We start from the raw sequence: 23,009 nt of genomic DNA on the forward strand, positions 1-23,009 counted from the left end.
ACTGTGTTTTTCAGCCAAGATTCGAGAAGAGCTTTCAGTAGGAAAAAAGGGGGAAAATAAACCTTACAGACAAGCGAAAACGAGAGAGAGAGAGAGAGAGAGAGAGAGAGAGAGAGAGAGAGAGAGAGAGAGAGAGAGAGAGAGAGAGAGAGCGAATGAAAGGCATTTGATGTCACCCATTCGTCCGTCCATCTGTCCGTCAGTCTGTTGATACTTTGTAAAATTTAAGAAGTTCTCGGATGAGTCGACACGAAGGGATGGATATGAAAGATAATGACTGGAATTCATCGTGTACTTGTATTTGCCAACTAGTAATAATCAGCCGTATACGTCCAGATCTGTAAATTATAGTCGAATGCATTAGAGCTAAAATTTTTTTCAAATTTACAAATTTACTTCTTCTGCTCCTTCAAAAAGTTGTTTTAAAAATATTTTTAAAGAAACATTGTAACTATATCTTTTTGACATCTTATTCATTGTTCTTTAGAGAGCTTTCTTTTTTCCTTTGTTCCGATTGGAATTGCATTGTCCGTTGTGAGTTCGATTATCTACGCAAAAGCAGACGAAGAAAATTTATGCAAGAGCTGGTACAAGTCCAGGAAGTATAGACGGAGAGATTCGATCGGTAAATAACACGTGCGAGCTTGCGTGCGAGTTTCGCACGTGTATATACACGCGGCCTCGTGAAGATTCGCGCAGACTTTCCCTGTGACAGATTACACACGCATGCGACCATCGTATATTGAAGTATAACGGAACAAGTAGAGCCATCGGCATCGTATATACATGCTTCTCGATGTTTTAAGTTTTATATATGTTTGCACGCGATTCTCTATCTAAAATGAAACGGAAAATCTAGAATTTTAGTCATACATCTGAGTGCATAAAGCTCTATATTATATAACTAATCATAATTTCAAATTAAACCAACGCGGAACGTAACTATTTGTTCTGCTTATTATTTTTACATATTTTAAATTAGTTATCTAGATCAATTTGTCAAGCAAAATTTGTAAAGCAAATGTTTAAATATGAAAAATGTTTTTTGAGCTCGTTTGATGATATTATTAACTACGAGTTAAATAACTTTCAAAAGACTGATCCAATAAAATTTTTGACTGTTTAGATTAGTTTAAAGTCTTTAAAACTTTCTATATGAAGCGTATCAATTACTGAGAAAAAATAGTTTGTTGTAGCAGTAATAAAGTACAACATATTATAAACTCAAATATCTGTCTCATTGGTATTGTAATGTTTGCGAGAAATGTAGAATTAATATTAAGTGTATAATAAAGGTACGTTCACTCGCACGCTAAATATGAATTAAGTTGAAAAAGATTGTTATATATTTTATATCAAACTCGTCGTTGATTAAAAATAGTCACTTAATAGCCGAAAGATTCTGTAATTAAGACTTCTCTAATTAAGAATTCTTTTCAACTCGACATTCGTTGGTCTATTTTCTCGTTTCCTGCATTTTCCTTTGAAAATAAAATCCTCCGACCAACTTTTTTAAACCGTTTTAATATTACTACTTTAAAAATCGAGAGAAAGAGAGAAAGAGAGAGAGAGAGAGAGAGAGAGAAAGGCGGAAGAAGAAGTATAAAATAGGTTGTCTCGAACTCGAATTTATCGATCGATAAGTTCATGACAATAAAATAATCACGCCGTTGTATAATTCTATTTCTTTTGTCTCTTTCCATTTTATTTTTCTTTACGTCATATCGCGAGGGATACGCAACTTGCTCGTCTATGGGCATATTCTCGTGTAGACGACACAAAAATCCAATATTAAAAGTCAGTGCGCTTCATCGAGGTAGCAGAGAATAATGTCGACCAACGAGGAATATGCCGGGAGATATTATGCAACGTATTTTGAGTTCGCCCTCGATTTACCAAGGAAAAGTAGAGTAATTTGTACGCGGTAGACTGTAGACTTTTTTTCTTCGCCTCCTCCTCTTTTCTTCGTTCTCTCACGTTTGATCTTTCTACTAAAATAAGAACAAAATATATGGAAAGATCCGTAAGAGAAGTTATGAACGTGACAAGAAACTCCGTTCATTTGAAATCCAATTTTTCGTTTAACACGTTAAATGCCGCGTGGGTCCTTAAACCAACCTTAAAAGACCAACGTATTAATGGATTTCTGTTGCATCAGCCGAAGGAATGGATTATTACGGAGACGATCATTCTCCCATGAAATAACTTGGACGCCGATTTTACGGTAGGTAGATTTCTTCTCGAATGAGAGAAGAAGAAGAAGAGAGAAAGAGAGAAAGAGAGAAAGAGAAAGAGAGAGAGAGAGAGAGAGAGAGAGAGAGAGAATGAAAGCACGCTCGTCAATAAAAGAAAAGTTCTTTCTTTCCTCTCTCTTTACCTTGTATTCTTCATCGTTCCTCTCTAACGACAATAAAGTCATTATATTTCTGAATGAAGTAATATCTTCCTCGATAAAAAATCAAATCGATATAGAATAATTCAAATTTATTATAGATTATTAAGAATCGTTTATTAGAAAGTAAAAGAGAGAGAGAGAGCGAGAAAGAGAGAAAATTTCTTTGTTTCGGATTTAAAATTTGAATTTTGATAAAATAGTCTCTATCTGATTTCAATGTTTTTCTACAGTAAACATTGCATATTATATCGAACTTAAAACCGTGAATTAATAAGATGATTCTCGGCTATGAAGGTAAAAAATCGAATAATTAAAGATTATATATACACCGTCTACGTCGATATGAATCGAAATTCTTGATTAAATGTCAAATTAATACGAATGTCGAAGCTTTAAAGTAACATTTAAAAATATGTGAAATATCCAACGATAAATGTCATAAAAAATATAATTACTTATATTAAATTTAGTTTCGATAAAATAACATATTTCTTTTTAATGAAATTCGATTATTCATATCGGAAAATATAAATTCGTTGTCAAGATTTTCATTCAATAATTAGATTTATTTGACGTCCTCGTTATTGCAAAAATAAAATAATAAAAAAAACGTAATAGTTCGCCATTTTGAGTAGAAAGAAAATTTCAAAAATCTTGATCGAGAGCAATTCATATATATATCACTCTTATATCAGAATATTATTTCTATGTTAATTGATTACCGTAGTAATTATCGTGAGTATAAAATTTTTATGCACATCTACGCTAATATCTGTTTGTTGGGTATTTTTCATAGAACAAATTTTTGATAAAAAAGCTTTTCAATAGAATTTCGGATAGAAAAAATTTTTAATTTAACCTTCAAAATGCGTTCTATCAGACAAAGGAAAGTTCAATCTTATAAATAATACAAGTTTGTCAGAAAGAAAAAGAGAGAGGGAAAGAAATGAGAAAAAATGTTTTTTTCTGTCCAAAAGTTATGACATTGCTCCTTCAAAGATTCTATATCCGAATGAAATAAAGTAGTCGCCATACTAGAACGGATATCGTGTTACAGATTCACGTATTCCATTTGTATTCATAAAAAGCTGATATATCTAGATATACCGAAAGGATTTGACAAATTCTGTTTCGAATTTGATCAATTTTCTCTTTGAGCTTGCGAAACGGATCATGTCAGTGAACTTCCTTAAAAAAATAAAAAAAGATAATGATGACATCTTTCCTTCGATTCTATCTACTTTACCATCTACTTTTTTTTCGTTGAATCGAAATACCGGTTCGAATAGCCATCCTACTTAATCCACGATTAAACTCCGCTTCAGGCGTCATTACGCTCGAACCAAAGGACAGTGAGATCCGCCATTGGGATGTCCGTCGGATGGTTCGTCGGGAGGTTCGTCGGATGGTTCGTCGGGTGGTTCGTCGACTGGTTCGTTGGATAGAAGCGCGATCGATTTCCCCTTTAAACTAGACTCTGACTCTTTGGCAATTCACTGACCATCCCAGAACCTTTCGTTTGACTAAATGCCGGCTTTATCACTGTCGCACTGTCGCGTCTGTCTCTGCACCTGATTCTTTCTAATTCCAATTCTACTTTCTACAACGAATTCCTTACATGACTTCTCTATATTTGACAATTTTCACGCATACTTTATATAATATTCATAATAGAAATATTCTTAAATTTTACGGATAAAAACAACTAGATTTTTAAGTAATTAATTTGTCCACTTTGTGTCTAATGACGTGTTAACTATCGAAACTTGTTTTTCGATTAAAAACAAGATGCGAATAAAACGGACCTTTCTTTCTGTTTTTATTGCATTTATCGAATGGTTTGTTTTTTGACTTCATACAGAGCTTTTTCCAAAATCATACTTTTACAACTTTAAATTTGTAAAAGCGAGTTAAAGTACCTTTAATGCAAATGAAAAAGTTTTAACTTTGCGAAACATGGAGAAAGCTCAAAACCAAATCAATATATAGAGAAAAAGTCCATTTGAATGCATGAAAAATCACGAAGTTTTCCTAATGATCGTCTAAAAACGAATTCGCGATTAACTTCATAAGATCGTATATTAAATAAAAAAAGAACAGGCGACTTTGCCATCGGTGTCATTTAAAAGTCGTATGTTTCTGAGTCTAATTAAATTTTCCCTACCATTGCAGTATATAAAATTGAAAAAGTGGCGATAGGGTTGTTTGTAAGTAGAAAACCAAATTAAATGGAGAATCAAATTATGCAGAGCTCTGAGAGATCTATAAAGACACAATACTTTAAAACGGTTTTTGAAAACAGTTTTGTTTTAATTTCTAAACCTCTATTTTCTTAAAGTCTTTTATTTCTTATAAGACTAAAAGTTCATTGTATATGTCGATGAATTTTTTGTATAAAAAATAATTTAGTGATGAAAATAAAATTTAATAAAAAATTATTAATTCATAATCTAAATCTTAAGTAAATAATGTGAATCATCAAGATCAAAGCAATTGTTAAGGAGAAATTATAAGGGGGAGAGAGAGAGAGAGAGAGAGAGAGAGAGAGAGAAACAGCGTATGCATCAAAAATATAAAAACAAAGAAGGAAAAATATAAGAGAAAAACGAACGAATACAGAAACAAATGAGAAAAACAACAAAAACATGGGGACGTGATAGAAAGGGTCGACATTTTTTCGAAAGTTAAAGTCAACCGAGCTTATAGATAATCGATTGAGATCGTCCTATATCGAACGCGAACTATTTCCAGACTCAATTTGTGCTTCGGTGATATCATGTACTATCCTTGTCGGTAATATCTAGATTCGTTGTCTATGGCGACAATTTTATATTTCCACAAGTTATACGAACGATTTCATTCGACTATGAATAATTTATTTTTTTAAAAAAATCGACATCGTCGCGCTTGTGCAGAACATATAACGTATCAGAAAAATTAAAGAGTAAGATTATTTAACAATTCATTTCAATAATGTATAAATGATACATTTCTGATACTTTTTTCGCAAAATTTAACTCAATGATTTTTTATTTTGTGAATAAATCCAAAGGAAACGATTAATGTATGTTAATCGTAATGAACATTTTAAAAGATTAATCGAGTTTAACAATTTTTTAAAGTTCTTTACTTACAATAAATGATAACACATTTATTATTATTATTATCACAACATTTGTGAACCTAATCATTAAAATTAGTAATATTTAAAATATAATAGATCTACATAAAAATTACATTTCTGAATTTCTGTAATCACAATATTGTACATATGTTCATACTATTGATACAGCATTGGAATAAGGAAATAAATTCATTGCGCGCGTGAAATAAATAGAGCTAAAAAAAATATAAATCTACTCTTATATATTTCGATAAATTTTTATTGATTTTTTTTTTAGCTATCAAAATATTTAAAAAAATATTTAATCGATAATATTCATAAAAAATTTTCATGATTCGACAAAACAATAAAAATTTATTCGTTCTTAGATCAGTTTTATATTATATTTCATCTAATTTAATTTTTTCGAAGAAATATTAATTACTTTAATAATTGAGGCTTCCGATCAGTTTATTCATATCGAGACGACTTTACTTCAAGTGGTGGCCCTGCTATTTCAATTACAAATTACGAATTGGGTCTTCGATTACCATTTTACTTCTTCCGCCGATTCTTTCATCTCTTTCGTTTCATCGTCGATTTCTCCTAGCACGCGCGTTTACGAAGCGCGATCCTTCTTGGCCGCGAAGGGTGAATTTTTAAAGAGCTCCAGGTACAGGGGCAGTGATTTGAAAGTTTCGAGAACGACGAGTAGAAAAGTTTTCAAAGGATGAAGGTGGAGAAAAGGAAAGAGGAAAATAGCTCACGGTAGGTTATGCTGAACGGAGCTTGTCGACAGAGAAAGAGAGAGAGAGAGAGAGAGAGAGGAAGAGAGAAAAAGTGAGAAAGGAGGGGAGAAGATTTTGCGAGGCACGAAAGCGGTACCTAGCCGTCTTCGGATATTCTCGGATAGTATCCTCTTGCTAGCTGGTTATATTCACTTGCTTACCGTGGAAAACAAGAACGATGTGGAAGTACAAAGTTGAATCTCGGTGGTAGTGCTCGTCTGAATTTTCGCGATAAATCACCGGGATAAAATTTAAACTCCGCGATAAACTACCTTCGATTTTCTGCCTCTCTTTTCTCGTCCTCTTTCGTTCAGTCCAAAGAAAGCGGAATTCGTGAAGGCACCGAGGCATTAAATCGCGAAAGATAATCGACGCTTTTCCTCCTTCACCACGTCGCCATATTATAACGAATTTGCTCACGATCATAATCCCTAATGTTATTTGCATGCTACGTTAGCTCCGCTTCGATTACTCGGCAGCACAGTCGAAATTTTATTAAGCTACTCCGTGCTCCGAGGCTCGACGGTGAAAGCCGACGAAAATGTTAGAGAGATAAGGGAGGGGATGAAAGCGTACCGAAGAAGAAGGAAAAAGATGTGAAGGAGCAACCTTGAGGTGGATAGAAGAGTAGAGACAGGACGTAGTAGAGGACGAAGGACAAAGATTGAGCTTTTGCCTCTGGAGGAAAATTCAAGAGCGTGAAAGACTCCGTCAAGAAGGACGGTTCTCCATTCTACTCTCTCTCTTTCTCTCTCTCTTTCTCTCTCTCTCTTATTCTATTCTCCTTTCTCTCCGCTTTCGTGTGTCCCGCGAGAACGTGTGCGTGTACGTTTATGCACGCGAGTATCACTATCTCGGAGGACTGCTTCGCGAACGTTGGTGAATCCAATGTATCATCGTGCTAACAATACAAGGGAGAACACAAGGAGAAGCGAAAGAGGGATACAGAGGGGGAGAAGGAAGTTGTGGGATAAGCGTGAGAAGGTAGGCGAGACAAGAAATGGAAGGAGTGCGAGAAGGAGGAAGAGAGAGAAAGGGAGAGGGAGTAGCTCGCATTACACCTTGGCAGACTTACCTCCCGCACCTATACCACCACTTTGTTCATGGCGTTATTTATTACTTATTGAAGCGGTCTTGTAATTTCCTCCGTGATATAGTACTCGCGGAAAAATAATATTGATCGCTTATAGGTACATTATGTATTATGGCGATTTCTATGCATACAACGATGATGACAACAACGACAAAAATAATCTTGTTTTCTCATTCGTTCTCTCTTTTCTTTCTTTCTTTTCTTTTTCTTGTTTTGTTCATTGATGACTATTTCTTAATATACTTGAACGTTGATTGATATATTTATATCATGATAAATATATGTATATTATGATATAAGATGTATAATTATCTTAAATTTATAAATGGGCTATATAATAGTTTATACCCTAACAAAGAAAGAAGGGGAAAGAGAAAGAGAGGGAGAGAAAGAGAGAGAGAGAGAGACAGTATAGCCCTGATACAATAAATATATTACTTTTTTTCAAATATATATATATATATATATATATATATTCAAATATTTATATATATAGATATATATATATATATATTTCAACAAAATATATACACTCACACACTTTACGTTCTCCTCTTTCTGTCATTTTCCAGACAAAAGTCGATAGACAATATGCATGGACCGGACTTGTAGATACTATGTACATACGTATGTATGTACATTCGTTCACATTTAATGTACCGTACAACCTCGTCTCAATTATTCAGGCGGACGGGTTTACATCACGCTCGCCTCGTGCCACTCGTTTCGGACATTCGTTTCTTCCATTCGTTTCTTCCACGTTTTTGTGACTTGGAACTGTCCTACCTCGCGCTCGTTCATCATCGTTTTGTTTCCCTTCTATTTCACGTTTTTCTTCCGGTCCTACCGTTCTTCTTTCTCTTTATCCGTTTGCCTTTCATATACATACACGTATATGTCGACTATACGAGTCGACTATATGTCAGTTTTCATCTTTACTTTCTAATTTTTCAAGTTCTTTCGTTGTGCTATATTTTGAGACGCTATGAGTGTCTCGATTTATGATGCTCTTTATTGAAGTTTTTTTTTTTAAATCCAACAAACAATCTAAATATTTGATCGATTTGACCTTTTCGATTATAGTAAATCTTCTTTTCTATTTTATCTTTGTCCATTCGTCGTACTCTTATGAATAAAGAATGAATGAAAGATGTGGTTATAACTAAAATATTTCATCATGTCCATGCAATGTTAGATGAAGTATGACAGAGTTGAACGTACAGTTCGTTGAATGACATACGGACAATAACAGCAGTATTGTGTAAAGACAGAATGGAGTGAAGTCGATGCTTGTTAAATATTACATTAAACGAAATTACCGTTGCCACGATGCACGAAGTACGCGTACGACGTTACCGAACGGACAGAGGAAAACTACGTATATGGAAGCATTAGCAGCGCTTGCAGTGGAAAGGGTAAGAAGGAAAGACAAAGAAGAATTTCTTTTAAAATAATTGAGTTTAACAACCTTTTATGTAATAAGGCTCGTAGACATATAGTAGGAAGAAAATCTCCTAAACAAAAATAAATTTTAACAAAAAAAAGTTTATTGTTTCGTACGACAATTGTTCACTTATTTTTTCCATGCTTCACCTCACGTCAATCTAAACACACAATCTTCTTCAATTTAATCGCTTATATATCAATGTGGATAACTATAATTATCAATTTTTTATTGTCTCTACAATTACCATTCAATCTAAATTTGCATGTTGCCTCTCTCACATACGTTCCAATGCTATTACCTAGCGAGCGAAGATCGTCGTAGGTGGCAAATTCGATCGAACATTGGTCTGTAATGAAATTCAATAGTAAATCTCGGAATTACGTGACCTCGAGCTTTCGATAGATGCAAAATGAGGCTGAATACATATCGCTCTGCGGACGGAATCTGTCGAAGAGCAGCTTCCTACGTGTGGACATGGTAGTTTACCATATGTAGAGAGTAACAGAGAGAGAGAGAGAGAGAGAGAGAGAGAGAGAGAGAGAGACAGACAGACAGAAAGAGGGAGAGGGAAAGAGAAAGAGAGGGAGAGAGAAAGAGAGAAAGGGGTGGATCTTCGCCATGACAGCGTGCAACGTAGCAACACACGCATCACATAAACCGGATTCCTGGTGTAACGTGCACTTACGCACGCGTTGGAATGGTGCCGAGTGCCTCTGGTCACTGATGGGAAGTTGGTATTCCACCGGGGTTGAAGGACATCGCAGGAGGATGGGAAGGATAAAGCCGCCGTTGCCGCCGTCTCCACCACGGCCACCTACCATCGAGAATAGCCGGAGGGAGGTAACAGAGACTCCAGCGTGGAGCGGTTTAAAATTTCGCAATCCGACTAGAGGTAAACGATACTCGGGTCAGAGCTCATGAATATTTCAAGCTGTTTCGATACAGGAAATAGGAATACATCCTCCAACTACGATAACGTTGGGCCCCTTTGCACGAACTCCGCTATTTTTTCGTTTTTATTTATTTTCTTTTTTTTCTTTTTCTTTTTTTTATATAACGATTTCCCTTTCGAAGAATATACGATATAGATACAAAAGAAAATATTTCTCACGATTTATCGTAATTTTTTGTTGTCGTACATAATATTTAATGTACGTTAATTAGTAACAGAGAAGGACATTAATTTGGATAGGGTCCTTATTATTGTTTCAATTCTACGTTGCTGGTACCTTTTTTCGAAGAAGTATACTTCACGAAGAAAACTCTTTGCTAACAACAAACACTACGGACAATGCGTACTTCTTTCTTCGACAGTCCATCCGGTCTATTTCGCGCTAACGTAGCTACAAACACGAGCGGTTTTAATGCTCGACACACGTTTCGTTTTTCGTAAGACGTACGGAACATAAACTCGTCTCGTGAACTGTCCGCTTTACGAGCACATATTTTTTCGAATGTCTTGAAACCTTCACAAAAGAAAGATAGTAAGCGTCGCGTTTTACATTTCCAGAATTGAAATTCTTAAAAATACAAATTTGTATGCAAGTTAATAAACAATTATAGAGGACTTGGAGAGAACTCTGAGGATCAATCGATACATTGATCGTTGTCTTCACCGAAGCGACGGAATCGGGCGAGCGGCCCTGTCATCTGTTAATTGATAGGTGCAGGATTGAACGGACAAAAGGAGACACGCTGTTCCGCTTCAAACCACGTAACGTTAATGAAGGAAGGTCAAAAGGTCATATGCTCATTCAAGGTACTGTGAATTCATTGTAATTGCGTATCTCCGGTTTCAATCGCAAAGAAACGATTGCATTCGTCTTGCGAGTTTAATCGATGGTCCTCGACATTGTCAGTTTCAAGTTTTGCACTATACCCATGTAGTTTAACAACTTCCGAATATGCTTTCATCCTTTGTTAAAGGATCGGAGTGGCCCTTTGATAGTACCTTATTAAGACTAACTAACGCAACAGCGAGTGCACTAATAAAGTTATGTTTTCGGCTTTCGCAGTAACAATGTATAGTATGTACGCTCTATATCTCGATGCGAAGAACTCTTCGCGACAAGCATAAAGATGCTCTTCTCAACAATTAGATTTCAATTGTGTACTTGAGTTATCTTTCATAATGGAACCTAAGAAGTCCACCTTCGAGTGTATCAGAATCTAAAATGATCTTGAGGATTCATGCTCATATTCGATAGTTTTTCATCAATGCCACTTTCAAATTTAATAATAACAAATAAAAAGCGTTAATTACAGATTATTTAGTTATATCGTCTGATCACAGCTTATTTTTAATATAATGGAAAAACCAACGAACTTATATACATACCTATACATTTTTACTTAAGTCGAAAATAATAAATTGATGAAAGAAAAAATGTTTTTTTTTTTGTAGAAAAGAAAATAATAAATGGAAGACGATAAAAGTTTTTGGTCATTCAAAATTTGTTTTCGAGAAATGACGTCTCTCTCTTTCTTTCTAAAAAAAAAAAGTAAAAGACTTGTCCGTAAAAAGGAAAAAAGAATGAGCAAGAAAGCTTTTTGGAAAAAGCATGCGTGTGCAAACGAGTCGAAATAAAATGAGGAACAAAAATAGACAGAAGTAAAACTGAAAAAGAAGTTGCAAGTGTGGAAGATGTCGGAAAAGTTTGGATTTTGAGCTTACGAGCTGCGGAGGATAAATTTATGTCGCAACTTTCACCAGGAACCAAATGTGCTGAGATCCGGGTATTATATATAGTCTTCGAGCTAAGGGAAAAGGTAGTTTATCCTTCGGCAGACAACGTTGGAACGTAATGGACGCCACTTCGAAAATACACTTTCGTTTCGTCGTTTTTCTGTCGAGAAAAGGTTTATTCGTGAAATCTTCCAATCGACTTTAAATAAAACTTTTTTAATACAAGAAAAGCATTTTTCGTTGTAATAAATTTCATTTAATTAGAACAATTTGATATTTGTTGTATTCTTCTTTTCTTACTTCTTTCTCACTGTTGCAACAACTATTTGTAACAAAGAAAAACTAATATTGTAGAAATCATATGCTTTGAATTTATTTAAAGTATACGAACAATATTATACGGTGTTTGAATTTCTTCTATCCTCTTTGATAAACGTAATTCCTTACTTACGCAAATCCAGGTCATCCGAGCAAACTTCATTCATTCAGGGTCACGTACGCAATCATTTTGAGATCTTCGAAAATATACAAACTTTAACCCGAATGTAAAACTATGAATTGAAAATCGGTAGATTGAAATTTCATTCATTCAAATCAATGGAATCCGTTTTTCAAACATATTATCTCTAACTATTACCTGAACAAAGAGAAAAATATTATTTATAATAATTACATGCAATAATAAAGAAATATATAAGTACTTAAGTACCATGAATAATATAAGAAGATCAGATACTCAGGTTTTTGAAAGATGAATCATTTTGGCAAAAAACATTGAATTGTAAAGATGTCACACATAAATATTATCTAATATCTAAATATATTTTTTGTTCATGTAAATATATAAGTATTATAAATATTATATAAATAAGTATGTTTTTATATTTTTGTATTCTTTTTCTCATTTTTTTTTGCTATTAAAAAACTTTATAGTCTATGGATTTTATTTACATTTCTTTTCCATGTTTAAATGCACTTTAAACGAATATATGCACTCGTAACAAAATAAGCTATAAGATTAAGAATAATGCATTTTAAATTATACTTTTAACATATTCTAACAAAGTATTTTATAAGACATCTTTTTATATATTTTTAAAAGTATCTTCACATCGAAGGAAAATGCAGTGAAGAGAAAGAGTTTCTCAAGGTTGATCGTTATTATTATTTTTATCTTAGTAATGTATTTACGTAAGACGATATAATATATGAAGAACGTTCAGTGATGATGAAAAGTTTAAGTTACGCAGACGAAAAGGGGTTATGCAGAGACGTAGATAAAGAGAGGGATAGATAGATGGATAAAGAGAAAGAGAGAGAGAGAGAGAGAGAGAGAGAGAGAGAGAAGGGGAGAGACAAAGAGTAGGGAGAATTCTGAAGGTACACCAACGTGCCGCCGTACAAACGCTTTACATATTCATGATGTAGCCTCATGGACGTGCACTCTGAAATCACGAAATTCGGCAACCTCATCGTCGATTCAGAATTGTTACAGGATCGTTGAACCTGATTCGCATCATCGAATTTTTCATTTTCTTCAATTTTTCTCTCTTTTTTTTTTATATATATATGTGCTGCTTTTAAATCACTGATCGGTATAGTTTCAAACGAACAAGATTTTTATTCGTGTACTATTTCAAATTTGGAAAGTTGACTCGATTTCTTTGATTTCCCTTTGTTTCATTTTCCCTTGTTTTCTATCTAGAGAATAAACATCATAAGTATATCATATCAAGCAATAGCTGACATAGCTAGTTTATAAAGTTTTGAATTGCATGAAAAAAAATATTCTAATTCTAAATAAATAATTGTATTGAATGCAAGGATTTTATTTATGACGCCGAGGATATCGTGGTAAATTTATCAAGTGTGGATATTAAATTTACACTTGATAAGTTAAATGTAATATTAAATCGCATGAATGTATTAATCAAAGGTTATCTGAGAATAAAATCAGATAAATAGATAAAAAAAACCAATACGGTTACGAGTTATCTTCGGTCATTGGCACATCTGGATCAGAGCCACAGCATATCGATTTCATTCCAAAATGTAGCCCGACTGACCGACTTCTATCCTTGCATGTATATATATATATACTTTTTACAATAACATTTCCAATTTATCCTACATTTATCGAAATTATATTATCCGTTTCTTCAGTTTCGTGAAAAAATGAATAATCATCAATGTAAAAATAAATTTAATTTGACTAAAAACCCAAAATGTTAATATTAGAAATTTTATAAAAAATGTTAAGATATGTTACGTTAATAAAAATAAGTATACATAGTGCAAAAAAAAATTGCATCGAAAAGAAGAAAAAAAAATGATAACGATAAATCACACTTTTATATTAGATTTTATTTTAGATATAGATTTAGATTTTAGCTTTTACAAAAGATAGAAAGACGATCCTTTAAAAAAATAAGAAAGATATGTAATGCGAAAGAAAAGATTAGAGTTTTTCAAGTAAAGTTCTCCTTAAGTCAGATGAGGACTTCAATCTCTTTTTTAAAGTGCGAAACGATTCTCCTATTCATCCTTTTTCATTCGAGAATTAGTATTGGCGAATCGTTCCATGCGAAGGACTCGAGAAGAGAGCCTGAAAGCTGCAAGCTCTCGAGGGACTCTTTTTTACGATAAATTTCACTAAGTGCTGGGTCAATCCTTATGTCAACCCTTCGGTTCCTTCGATACACTCATTTTGTCTTCAATAAAATAGTCGCTTTTATTTAAGTAATACTATCAAACTTAAATCGACGGTAGTAAAGTTAACGCAATACGGAAAATTGAAGTATCGGTACTTAAACTTCCGTTATTAACTTTACGATAATTAAAATATCGGTATATAATATTTTTATCGTGGGGATTTCATTATCCATTAATATCTTTTTTCATACGAATGAAAACAATTCATTGTATGTTTGCCAAAGTGTCTTTTTTTTTAAGATTCTTTGATAAAATAGCGCAACAACTTGAAGGTAAACAATCTTTAAACATTCCGAAGGTAAATAATTCCCAAAGAAGTCTTTCACCGCGAACGGTGCTAGACGGAGGAGTTCCAATGAAGTCGTAGCGGTCGAAATAAGAACGCGACTGAAGAAGAAGGGATGAGATAGAGAGGAGAAAAAAGGTGGGTAAAGAAGAAGATAGTACGCGTAGAGGTGGTGGTGATGATAGCGGTGTTGATGGCAATGGTGCGCGAGGGAAGGAGGTTTGCAACAAAAGAACGGACGGCGCAGCTCGCCTTTCAAAGTATTTCTATGACGTTGCCGCGTTTCGTAGCTCATTAGTGAAAAAGGGTTTTCCCTTTGTTGGCCGCCATAGCATTGCGAAATACTCCCCGTACGATCCTATATCGTCATTTCGTCCTTCAAAACTCTTCTTCTTCCATCTCCATCCAACGACGTTATTCATACTCGCCAAATTCTGTGAAATTTATCGGGACAATGCTATATTCAGATAAAATCGATAATATAATCAAAACAAAAAATAACGTCTTACTGAGGCATATCTAAATAACGTCCAACTTGGCTATTTCACGCCGTGAATTTCCTTTAAATAAATGATCACAATCATTAAAAACGAATGTTATAGATACTATTTCCTCGTTCTCTTATTAAGATAAAGTACGTGGTTCGAGAGAGTATTTTCCAAAGAAGAACCCGATCGGTGGGAAGAGAAGGAAGAGTACTGCTGGTGGGTGGATTCGGAAAGAAGAAGATGAAAATAATGGTTCCTTTGGAAAAACATCATTTCGAATAGGATGAGGGCGTATTCTTCCATTTAATACGTCTGCTTGGAACAAAATCAACACTTTGTACGATTTGGCGTGTTCCTATGAATCCCGTTCAACGACGTTTCGTTCCAGATATTCGGTACAGCGAGTGCCATATTTCGGGAAAGTCCGTTCGAAGATAGAAAGGGGTTGCTTAACCGAAACCGGGCCGGACTAGTTTTTTGCAATTAGCAAAGTGGCAAGCCAACGAGACGGGAAAGTCCGTCGAGCCGTATGAATGTAACACACTAGGTTCCATTGTGTCGAAAGGAAAGTATTCCACGCCTATTCGCGATAATTTTGCAGGATATACGCTTTCGCGTGCACCCCAATGCTAGACCATTCTCCTGTCGGCGCAACGCCACAATATCGGGGAGATTTCAGTCGATGCGTTCCTCTTCCAACCTTCCTGGCACACTCGACGTTCGCGAAATGCCAAGAAAGAATCAGAGCCAAATGCCACCAGCAATTTCTCCCCGCTAGCTCCGTCCCTAGAACCTTTTTTCGGTGTTAGGAGCGTTGTCGATGTTGGCACGTCCATCCTCGACGGATGGACGTTTGTGTGCGTACGTTTCATCGAACCGAGCCACTCCAAAATTCCCTGCACACGTCTGTCTCGTCGATGAATTTCCGAATCAGATGGGGCCTTCGCCACGGTTGTTTCAGTGCAAAGACGATTCAATATCCGATGGGGAACGATACTAGCCGCACGATGATGCCAGATTAATAAATGAAAGAGCTCGGCTTAGCTTTCCACTCCCGCGTAATTTTTCTTCTTCTTTTTTCTTTTTTTTATTATTCGCTTTCGCCGATATGCTCTCGAGGAGTCAGTTAATTCGCCAAATGAATACCGTATACAGATTCGGAAAATTGAAATCCGATTTTACGCATATGTATGGATTTTTCTTATAAAGCTTTCTCACTATTTCGCAAATTTATAGTGTATTTAATGTATCCAAACGGATATGTATGCGATTAATATTTTTTCTCCAATTTATACGCTATGAGAAAATATATTTGTTATATGTGTTATGTAGGCGAGGGTATAAATATTCGACGATTATACGATGGAACGTGAAAATTACGGAATATATTGGTATTTCAAAAATCATGAAAAACCGAATAAGTGGAAATTTCTCTTTCACCTTTTTTTTTCGCTTAAACAAAGCAGTCCGATTCATGAAGATTTCTATGCTATCAAACAACAATGGGAATCGAGCTACCTACAGAAGAGAGGCGTTTGGAGCGGGTTAATCGGAATGCCGTAAATCGGTTTGAGAATTACGAGAATCCATTTGTCGATCGGGATTCGAGATTAGAGCCGCCGCTGCGTAAACAGTGGGAAATGCTGTAAACGACGATCGACCGTCCACGTACGTTCTATATAACGCGATTCATTATTTCGTAACCGCGAAAATGACCGCTCGTTAACGGAAGTATATAATATTTTGTGACAGACGACGAGCGTTAAATCGCGGTTGATCGCTCATTGAGATTCGAGATTTATATCTGCAAATGATCGATAATATTGAGGCGATCTATCCTGCGAAATAATCAAATGACAGAATAAACTGATAGGTTCACTGAAAAGTACAGGTATCAACTTTGTAAAGATCAAATTGTACGATATTTCAAATAACGTTTTTCAGCCGCCGATCGTCATTTCAACTTTCAAAGTGAAATACGAGACGGACGTGAAAAGTGTTCCAGTTCTATCATTTTCAAAACGAAAAGAAAAAAGAGATTAAATCGATTTTATTAGTTTTCTAAAAAAGAGAATACCGATCCTTGGAAGGAGAAATCATAGAAAATGAAATTATCGGACAAGCCGATAAATACCGTAGAAATGATAGAATTATCGCTCTTCATCCAGCTCGAATAATGAGGGAGAAATTGAATTCATCGATGTTACCTCGGCTGAAGCTCTTGGCGTGTTTGTATCATTCGACCATAATGTCTGGCCTACCTATTCCCTCGATGCAGCATACAGAGCATCGGCAGTGGCGACGCCGACAGAGGCGGCAGTTTACGTCGGTTTGGTGGAACGGTGGAAATTGGCAATTACTAATGCGTGACCACCCCACGGACGCGACTCTTGCCAACGAGCCTCGCACCGACGATCGGCAACAATCTGGGACGCGCGTCGAGAGTTCCATTTCGATGACCATTCATCGGATCGTCGATCGAGAAAAAAAACAAAAAATCTGAGAGAGAAAGAGAGAGAGGGAGAGGGAGAGAGAGAGAGAGAGAGAGAGAGAGAGAGAGAGAGAGAGAAAGCAAGAGAATGAGAAATAGAGAAAAAGAGAAGAAAGGAAAAAACAGTGATAGACCCTTTACGAGCGTTCAGCCATCGTAAATTGACGACTGCGTCGAGTGGTAATTAATCAAGTAATTAAACGTCGAATCAAGCGGTAGAGATCGCGCGCCGATGCAATTTCCCTGCAACGGTTCTGTTCTTCCCATTAATTAACGACATTTGTATTTAATAGAATTCTCACTCTCGTCCTCTCCCTCCGGCTCCGATTTCGAGCAAAAACGGTTATTCGAGCCGACTTGAATCTCGTTAAGTAGTAATATCAATCACAAGAAGGATGCTGCTGCGCTAAGCACATTTTATTATTAAATTCGTACTAAATGGTCAAACTGAAGATTCCATTATTAGCAAAGATTACATTAAACGGTGCGAGAAGACAAGTTGAAAATGGACAGTGAAAGAAAAGAAGATTTTTGTGGGAATGGGAAACGTTTGCCAGTTCTATGCGGCTCTTTTCGCTTTTATCGCTTTAACCCCGCTTGCCGCACCTCTTCGATCGTTTCCAATATCCATCGATGGCTCCGTTTCTCGTCTCTGAACTTTCCTTTTTCCTTTTCCCATGCCATTCGCTTTGCCTGATCAATTTCTCGATGTTGTTAAGAAGATGATAAAAACGTATTATTTCGTTTCTCAGTCAAAATGTTATGTCACTTTTTGAGAAAACGAGATATTGTGTTATACTTTTTAAAATTTTTTTACCCTTTTTGAAAAAGTAACATTTAATTTTTCTGTTTTTTATTCGCTCATTTCGTACGATCATCCTTCAACGCATCTAGTGAGTTAACATTTCGCTTAATCGTCGTTTTCAACGTATTCATGTTTCTAACATGAATAATTAGGATTTCCTTGGAATCCGACCAAAATTCGAGGGGAAGCATAGTGAGACTTCTCACGTGGAGAGATAGAAATAGAAAGAGAGAGGAAGAGAGAAATAGAAAGGGTAAATATAAGCACACTACTCGAAATTGATAGCAAGAAGTTCTATAATGAAAATCGAGATATCGACAGAGAAACCGACGAACGGCGTGGAAAGAGGGGATTGCGCGGTCATGAATGTCATAACTCCCTCGCATAGATTTTTAAAGCTGGCTTTAGTTAGAGACATATACTCTGCATGAGCAATGCATATTTATCAGTCTTCGTCGCATCAAAAGAACGTTACTTTCGTACCAGACGATATTATCGATTAAACGTCGCAAACCATCCTGAGAATTCATCTTGGATGTTACGTATATCTTGGAGCCAGCTTTTTTTCAGAGTCTTTCTTGAAAATACTTTCAAAAAGGGAAAAACACGTTTTTTAATATTTATAAGACGGTCGTACCAAGTGTGATACAAAATAAACTCTTCAAATGTCATTGGGTCGTGCAATGAAGAAGGTCGTTTATAGAACGGAGCTTGTTGCTCCTTATCGGAGGGCTATTGATAAACCATCCGTAAAGGCAAGCAGTATTTTTAAATCACCCTTAACATGCCAGAGTAACGAAGGTTGCTGCTTGGAGATTTTGTGTTATCTATTAAGAACTAATATATGATATGAATCGAACATGAATATGTAGCATTAATTATATGAATGTAATATATTTGAATTAAGTAATTCGACTATAGATACTTATATCTTCATATCTTTGTAATCGTATTTCGATAAATGTAAATGGAAAAAAGAGAATGGAGAGAAAGGACGGTTGGTAGCAAGCGAGAAACAACTAAGAGTGCGGAGAGGGGAAGGATAGAAAATGGGTAAATGGTACGTCGACGTAACACGATTGCACGGGGCGGCCTAGAGATGGATGCGACGAGGCGAATTTCGCGAAGCAGAGAGGACGGTTAAGTACCCGGCGTGTACGCAAAACCGAATTGAATTAGGAACTTCCCGCGAGCACATGCTCGAATTTGCATAAACGCCACGAACTTGCCTCGGGAACAAGGCTGAGTCCGACTAGGTATGCGTTTCATGTACGTATATATTGTTACGCGTGTATGTGTATTTGTCGATTAAACCCGTCGAAATGACCCAAAGAGGGTCAGACCCAGAGAAAGCCAAAGAGAGAGAGAAAGGTGGAGAGAAGTCGACCTTTGTCGTACTTAACGTGTCGATTCATTGAAATCATGAATTTAATTTCAAATAGTTGCGAGTTCTTGTTCGAACGAAAGAGGTCGAACGTGCTTCTGATCGGTGAGATATTTCCATTATTCGTATAATCCATATCACGTAGAATACATTAAGTAATTTTTACCGATCAAAGATAAAAATTTTTAAAAGGTTTCTGAAAAACTTTCAATTTATGAGTATTCAAGGACTCAAAAGTCAATCACATTTTTACATTTCTTTTTGACATGAATAAATTTTCAAGGTCATTGAATAATCTTATCATAATTATTGTATAAATCGTAAGTAGTTTTAAATTCTTTAAAAATAATAGAGTGTATTCATGAATATGTAAACACATAGAACTATAATATATATATATATACATATAGACCGAGGAAAATCTACAGAAAATTTTAAAGATTATTCAGTGTATTCAGAAGTAGAACGCGTTAGAAGCACAGACGAACTTTATCAAATTGTTTGTGCAATTGAAACGACCGAATAGATGGAATAAAAAAGAAGTGAGTGATTGTTCGACAATGATCAATGCTATCTTAACAAAAAAGTTGAAATATCCTTTTCCATCATGTAATATTTTTCGTTTCAATATCACGAAATTGATATTTGTTATAACACATTTTACGCTTTTGCCCTGAGAGGATTTTCTTCTTCGAAATATAATTCCTCTACGCTAAGAGGGCTAATAGTACAACAAATAATAGTAAATACAATTCTTGTTTCTCGGATTACGATATATTAGCGCATAATAAGAGAGAAGAATATATTAGGGGTAGATACTCGATTACAATAAACAAATTCCTATTCTTTTTGTCTTTTATCTGAGTGACGTTGTGAGTTTAATGGACCGAGTCTCGAGACGCTTGTTCCGAAGCATTCAGTCGAATCGATGTCGAATTATCGTCGAAGCGTAGTGGTTGTCGTCATCTGGAAAGAAAAAGCGGGTCGCAAAAAACGGGTATATATTATTTGAAGCATCAGTGGATGGTCGTTTCAGGAGCGACAGTTACGAATGGGAGATCGGTAAAGTTCCTGGCTCGTAGGACTCGCTATTGGTCACCGTCGAACGCACGACGTCGCTCTCGTTTTTTTTTTCCCTTCGTTTACGCCTTCCTACTACTTTAGAAGGGTGGAGGTCCGCGAGAAAAGGACGATGCGTCGAGAACGGTTAGATCGCGATCAACGCGTACGCTCGTCCGTCATACCATCCGCTTTTTCACTCGCTTCAACCATTTCCGTTCCTTTTTCTACGGGCGCAGCTGCAGAGCTCTTTTCTGAAGAGTAGCGGACGACAAGCCATTCGACAGCGTCTATATGATACTTTTATATTGGAATCTATACGAGTCTCATAAATCTATCGACGATGGCTGCTTTTCAGCTCTAGGATCGAGCGAAGCAACGAACGACTCAGATCCGGAAGTAAATCCAAGGACGGAAAAGAGGCGCGCACGCGTACGAAAAATCATATCCTCCTGACGTTCGGTCGTTGTCCCGTACTTGAATTTTTCTATTTTCCCGTAGGGGATCGAGAGTCGTGCGAAGAACGAGCGATCCGCTCTCGTTTTTACATACTCGTAGGTACGTTCGGACAGTCCATTCGGGCGACCCGTTCGATCGACTAATGGGATTACAGGCTTACGCCGCGGAACAAACGACTTTTTAAATCGGTCAACGATCGATGCACTCTAACTCTACCCCTTCGATGGATGTTTAGAGTTCGTCGCTCTTTTGAGGATTAGTTGAGTCACGAACGAGCACCGATGCGATTCTTCTTCCTTTCGATTTGTATCGAGACTCAGAGAATAAGGGATATTTGTCCTTTTTTTTCCTTTTTCGTTCTATTATTGTTATTTTCGATAGTACATCTTTTCTTATTTTTATTGGTATTTTTTTTGCTACCGCGCATGGAAATTTATGCGTTACGCGTTCTCACCCACTTCGTCGTCTCGACGCGCAGAATCTATTTGTTCGCTATAAACTTTGGAAAATATTTCCAAGGATATTGCGGAAAGTTCACGAAGTAACGTTGTCTCGCGAAACAAAGGGAATCTTGATAGAAGGAAGAAACGCGTCACCTTCGAGATACTACCTATAGATGCAAGATACTGGTTCATATTTCTACGCATGCACGCGCACTACTTTGAATTCCGTGTAAGCTCCGGAACGTTTATAAGAAACGTAAAGAATAGTACCGTAGCTTGGGAAGTAGAAATATCAAATTACATTAACATTTGTTTTCCAGAACATATATGACAATTGAAACGCCGGCGATATTCAAGGAATAGCAATGAAAGTTAGGACGATATAGGAAGCATCCGGAAGAAAAACGTCCGACTATACTTCGAAATGTTTGAAATTTGATGACAGCAATGAAAAAAGATGAGAAGCGGAAAACGTTTGCACGCGAAATAATACAATTGCAAATTAGGCGAAATTCACTTTTTTTCGCGTAGATTCGTCCTATCTCTCTTTCTCTCTCCTTCTTTCTTTCTCTTTTTTTATTTTCCTCTCGTAATTGTGTATTCGCAGGAACAACATCCTTAATTCGATTCAATGAAATTAACTCTCGCAGTCGTCGACGGCAAGAGGTGCCGAGCGGAAAATCCACGAAACGTCCTTTTATCGTTTTTCCTTGACTCTCTTCCTTTGCTATATTTTTCTTTTCCCCTCATTTCCTTCCTGTAAAAATTCTTAGACCTGGAAATCAGAGCGTTTGTTCAATCTTATATCTCGCAAATTATACTCGTTACTTGTTTGATAATAATTTTCATTGGCACTGAGCTCTCCGACGTTGGTTTCACGACGTTGGAAACGGCTGACGAAAGAGACGGTAGAGATTGTAGAGGAATAGAAGGAAGGAGAAAAGCGTCGTGCAATCTCGACCCTCTCGCAGCTCGAATACTTCTCTCGAGGACGATCTTGAGGACATCGTCGAGAAAAAAAGAAGAAATAGGGAACCCGGGAAAGAGAAAGAAAGAGCGACAGAAGAGAAACGGGAGAAAGAAGCGAAAGAAGTTAAAGAAGAAGAAGAAGAAAGGAAGAAAAAGAGGAGGAGTAACAGAAGAAAAAGGCAAGGAGGGTAAAGCTCGAAGACGCTCTCGAGGTTTCCCTTCCAAAGCGGTACGACGATTTCCGGATGATTATTCTCTTGGTGGGTCGGTTTTTCGCGGAGGGTACCTATTACGAGGCGGCCGGGTGAAACGCTTGAAAAGAGGCCTGCCTCGATGAGGTTAAGATCAAAGAAAGTGCCTTCGAGGCCGCTCTTGTGAAGGGTTCACGACTGTCGGCTGGC

At 36.3% G+C, this 23,009-nt stretch overlaps 1 protein-coding gene across 4 annotated transcripts in view; it reads right to left on the minus strand.

The window, feature by feature from the left end:
* The window catches only part of LOC122632651 (nephrin-like), a 272,598-nt gene that overhangs the window by 126,897 nt on the left and 122,692 nt on the right, over window positions 1-23,009 (minus strand). The window contains exon 1 of one of the 4 annotated variants that reach the window (XM_043819741.1): window positions 17,260-18,266. The exons of 2 other annotated variants lie outside the window; for them this stretch is intronic. In XM_043819741.1, the coding sequence (XP_043675676.1) occupies window positions 17,260-17,288 (29 nt within the window). In that variant the 5' untranslated portion in view covers window positions 17,289-18,266. Of the gene's footprint in view, window positions 1-17,205; window positions 18,267-23,009 lie in introns of those variants that run through there. One more of the 4 variants, XM_043819740.1, reaches the window with a different exon arrangement.

This window comes from Vespula pensylvanica, chromosome 10 (assembly GCF_014466175.1).
Source record: "Vespula pensylvanica isolate Volc-1 chromosome 10, ASM1446617v1, whole genome shotgun sequence".
Taxonomy (NCBI): domain Eukaryota; kingdom Metazoa; phylum Arthropoda; class Insecta; order Hymenoptera; family Vespidae; genus Vespula; species Vespula pensylvanica.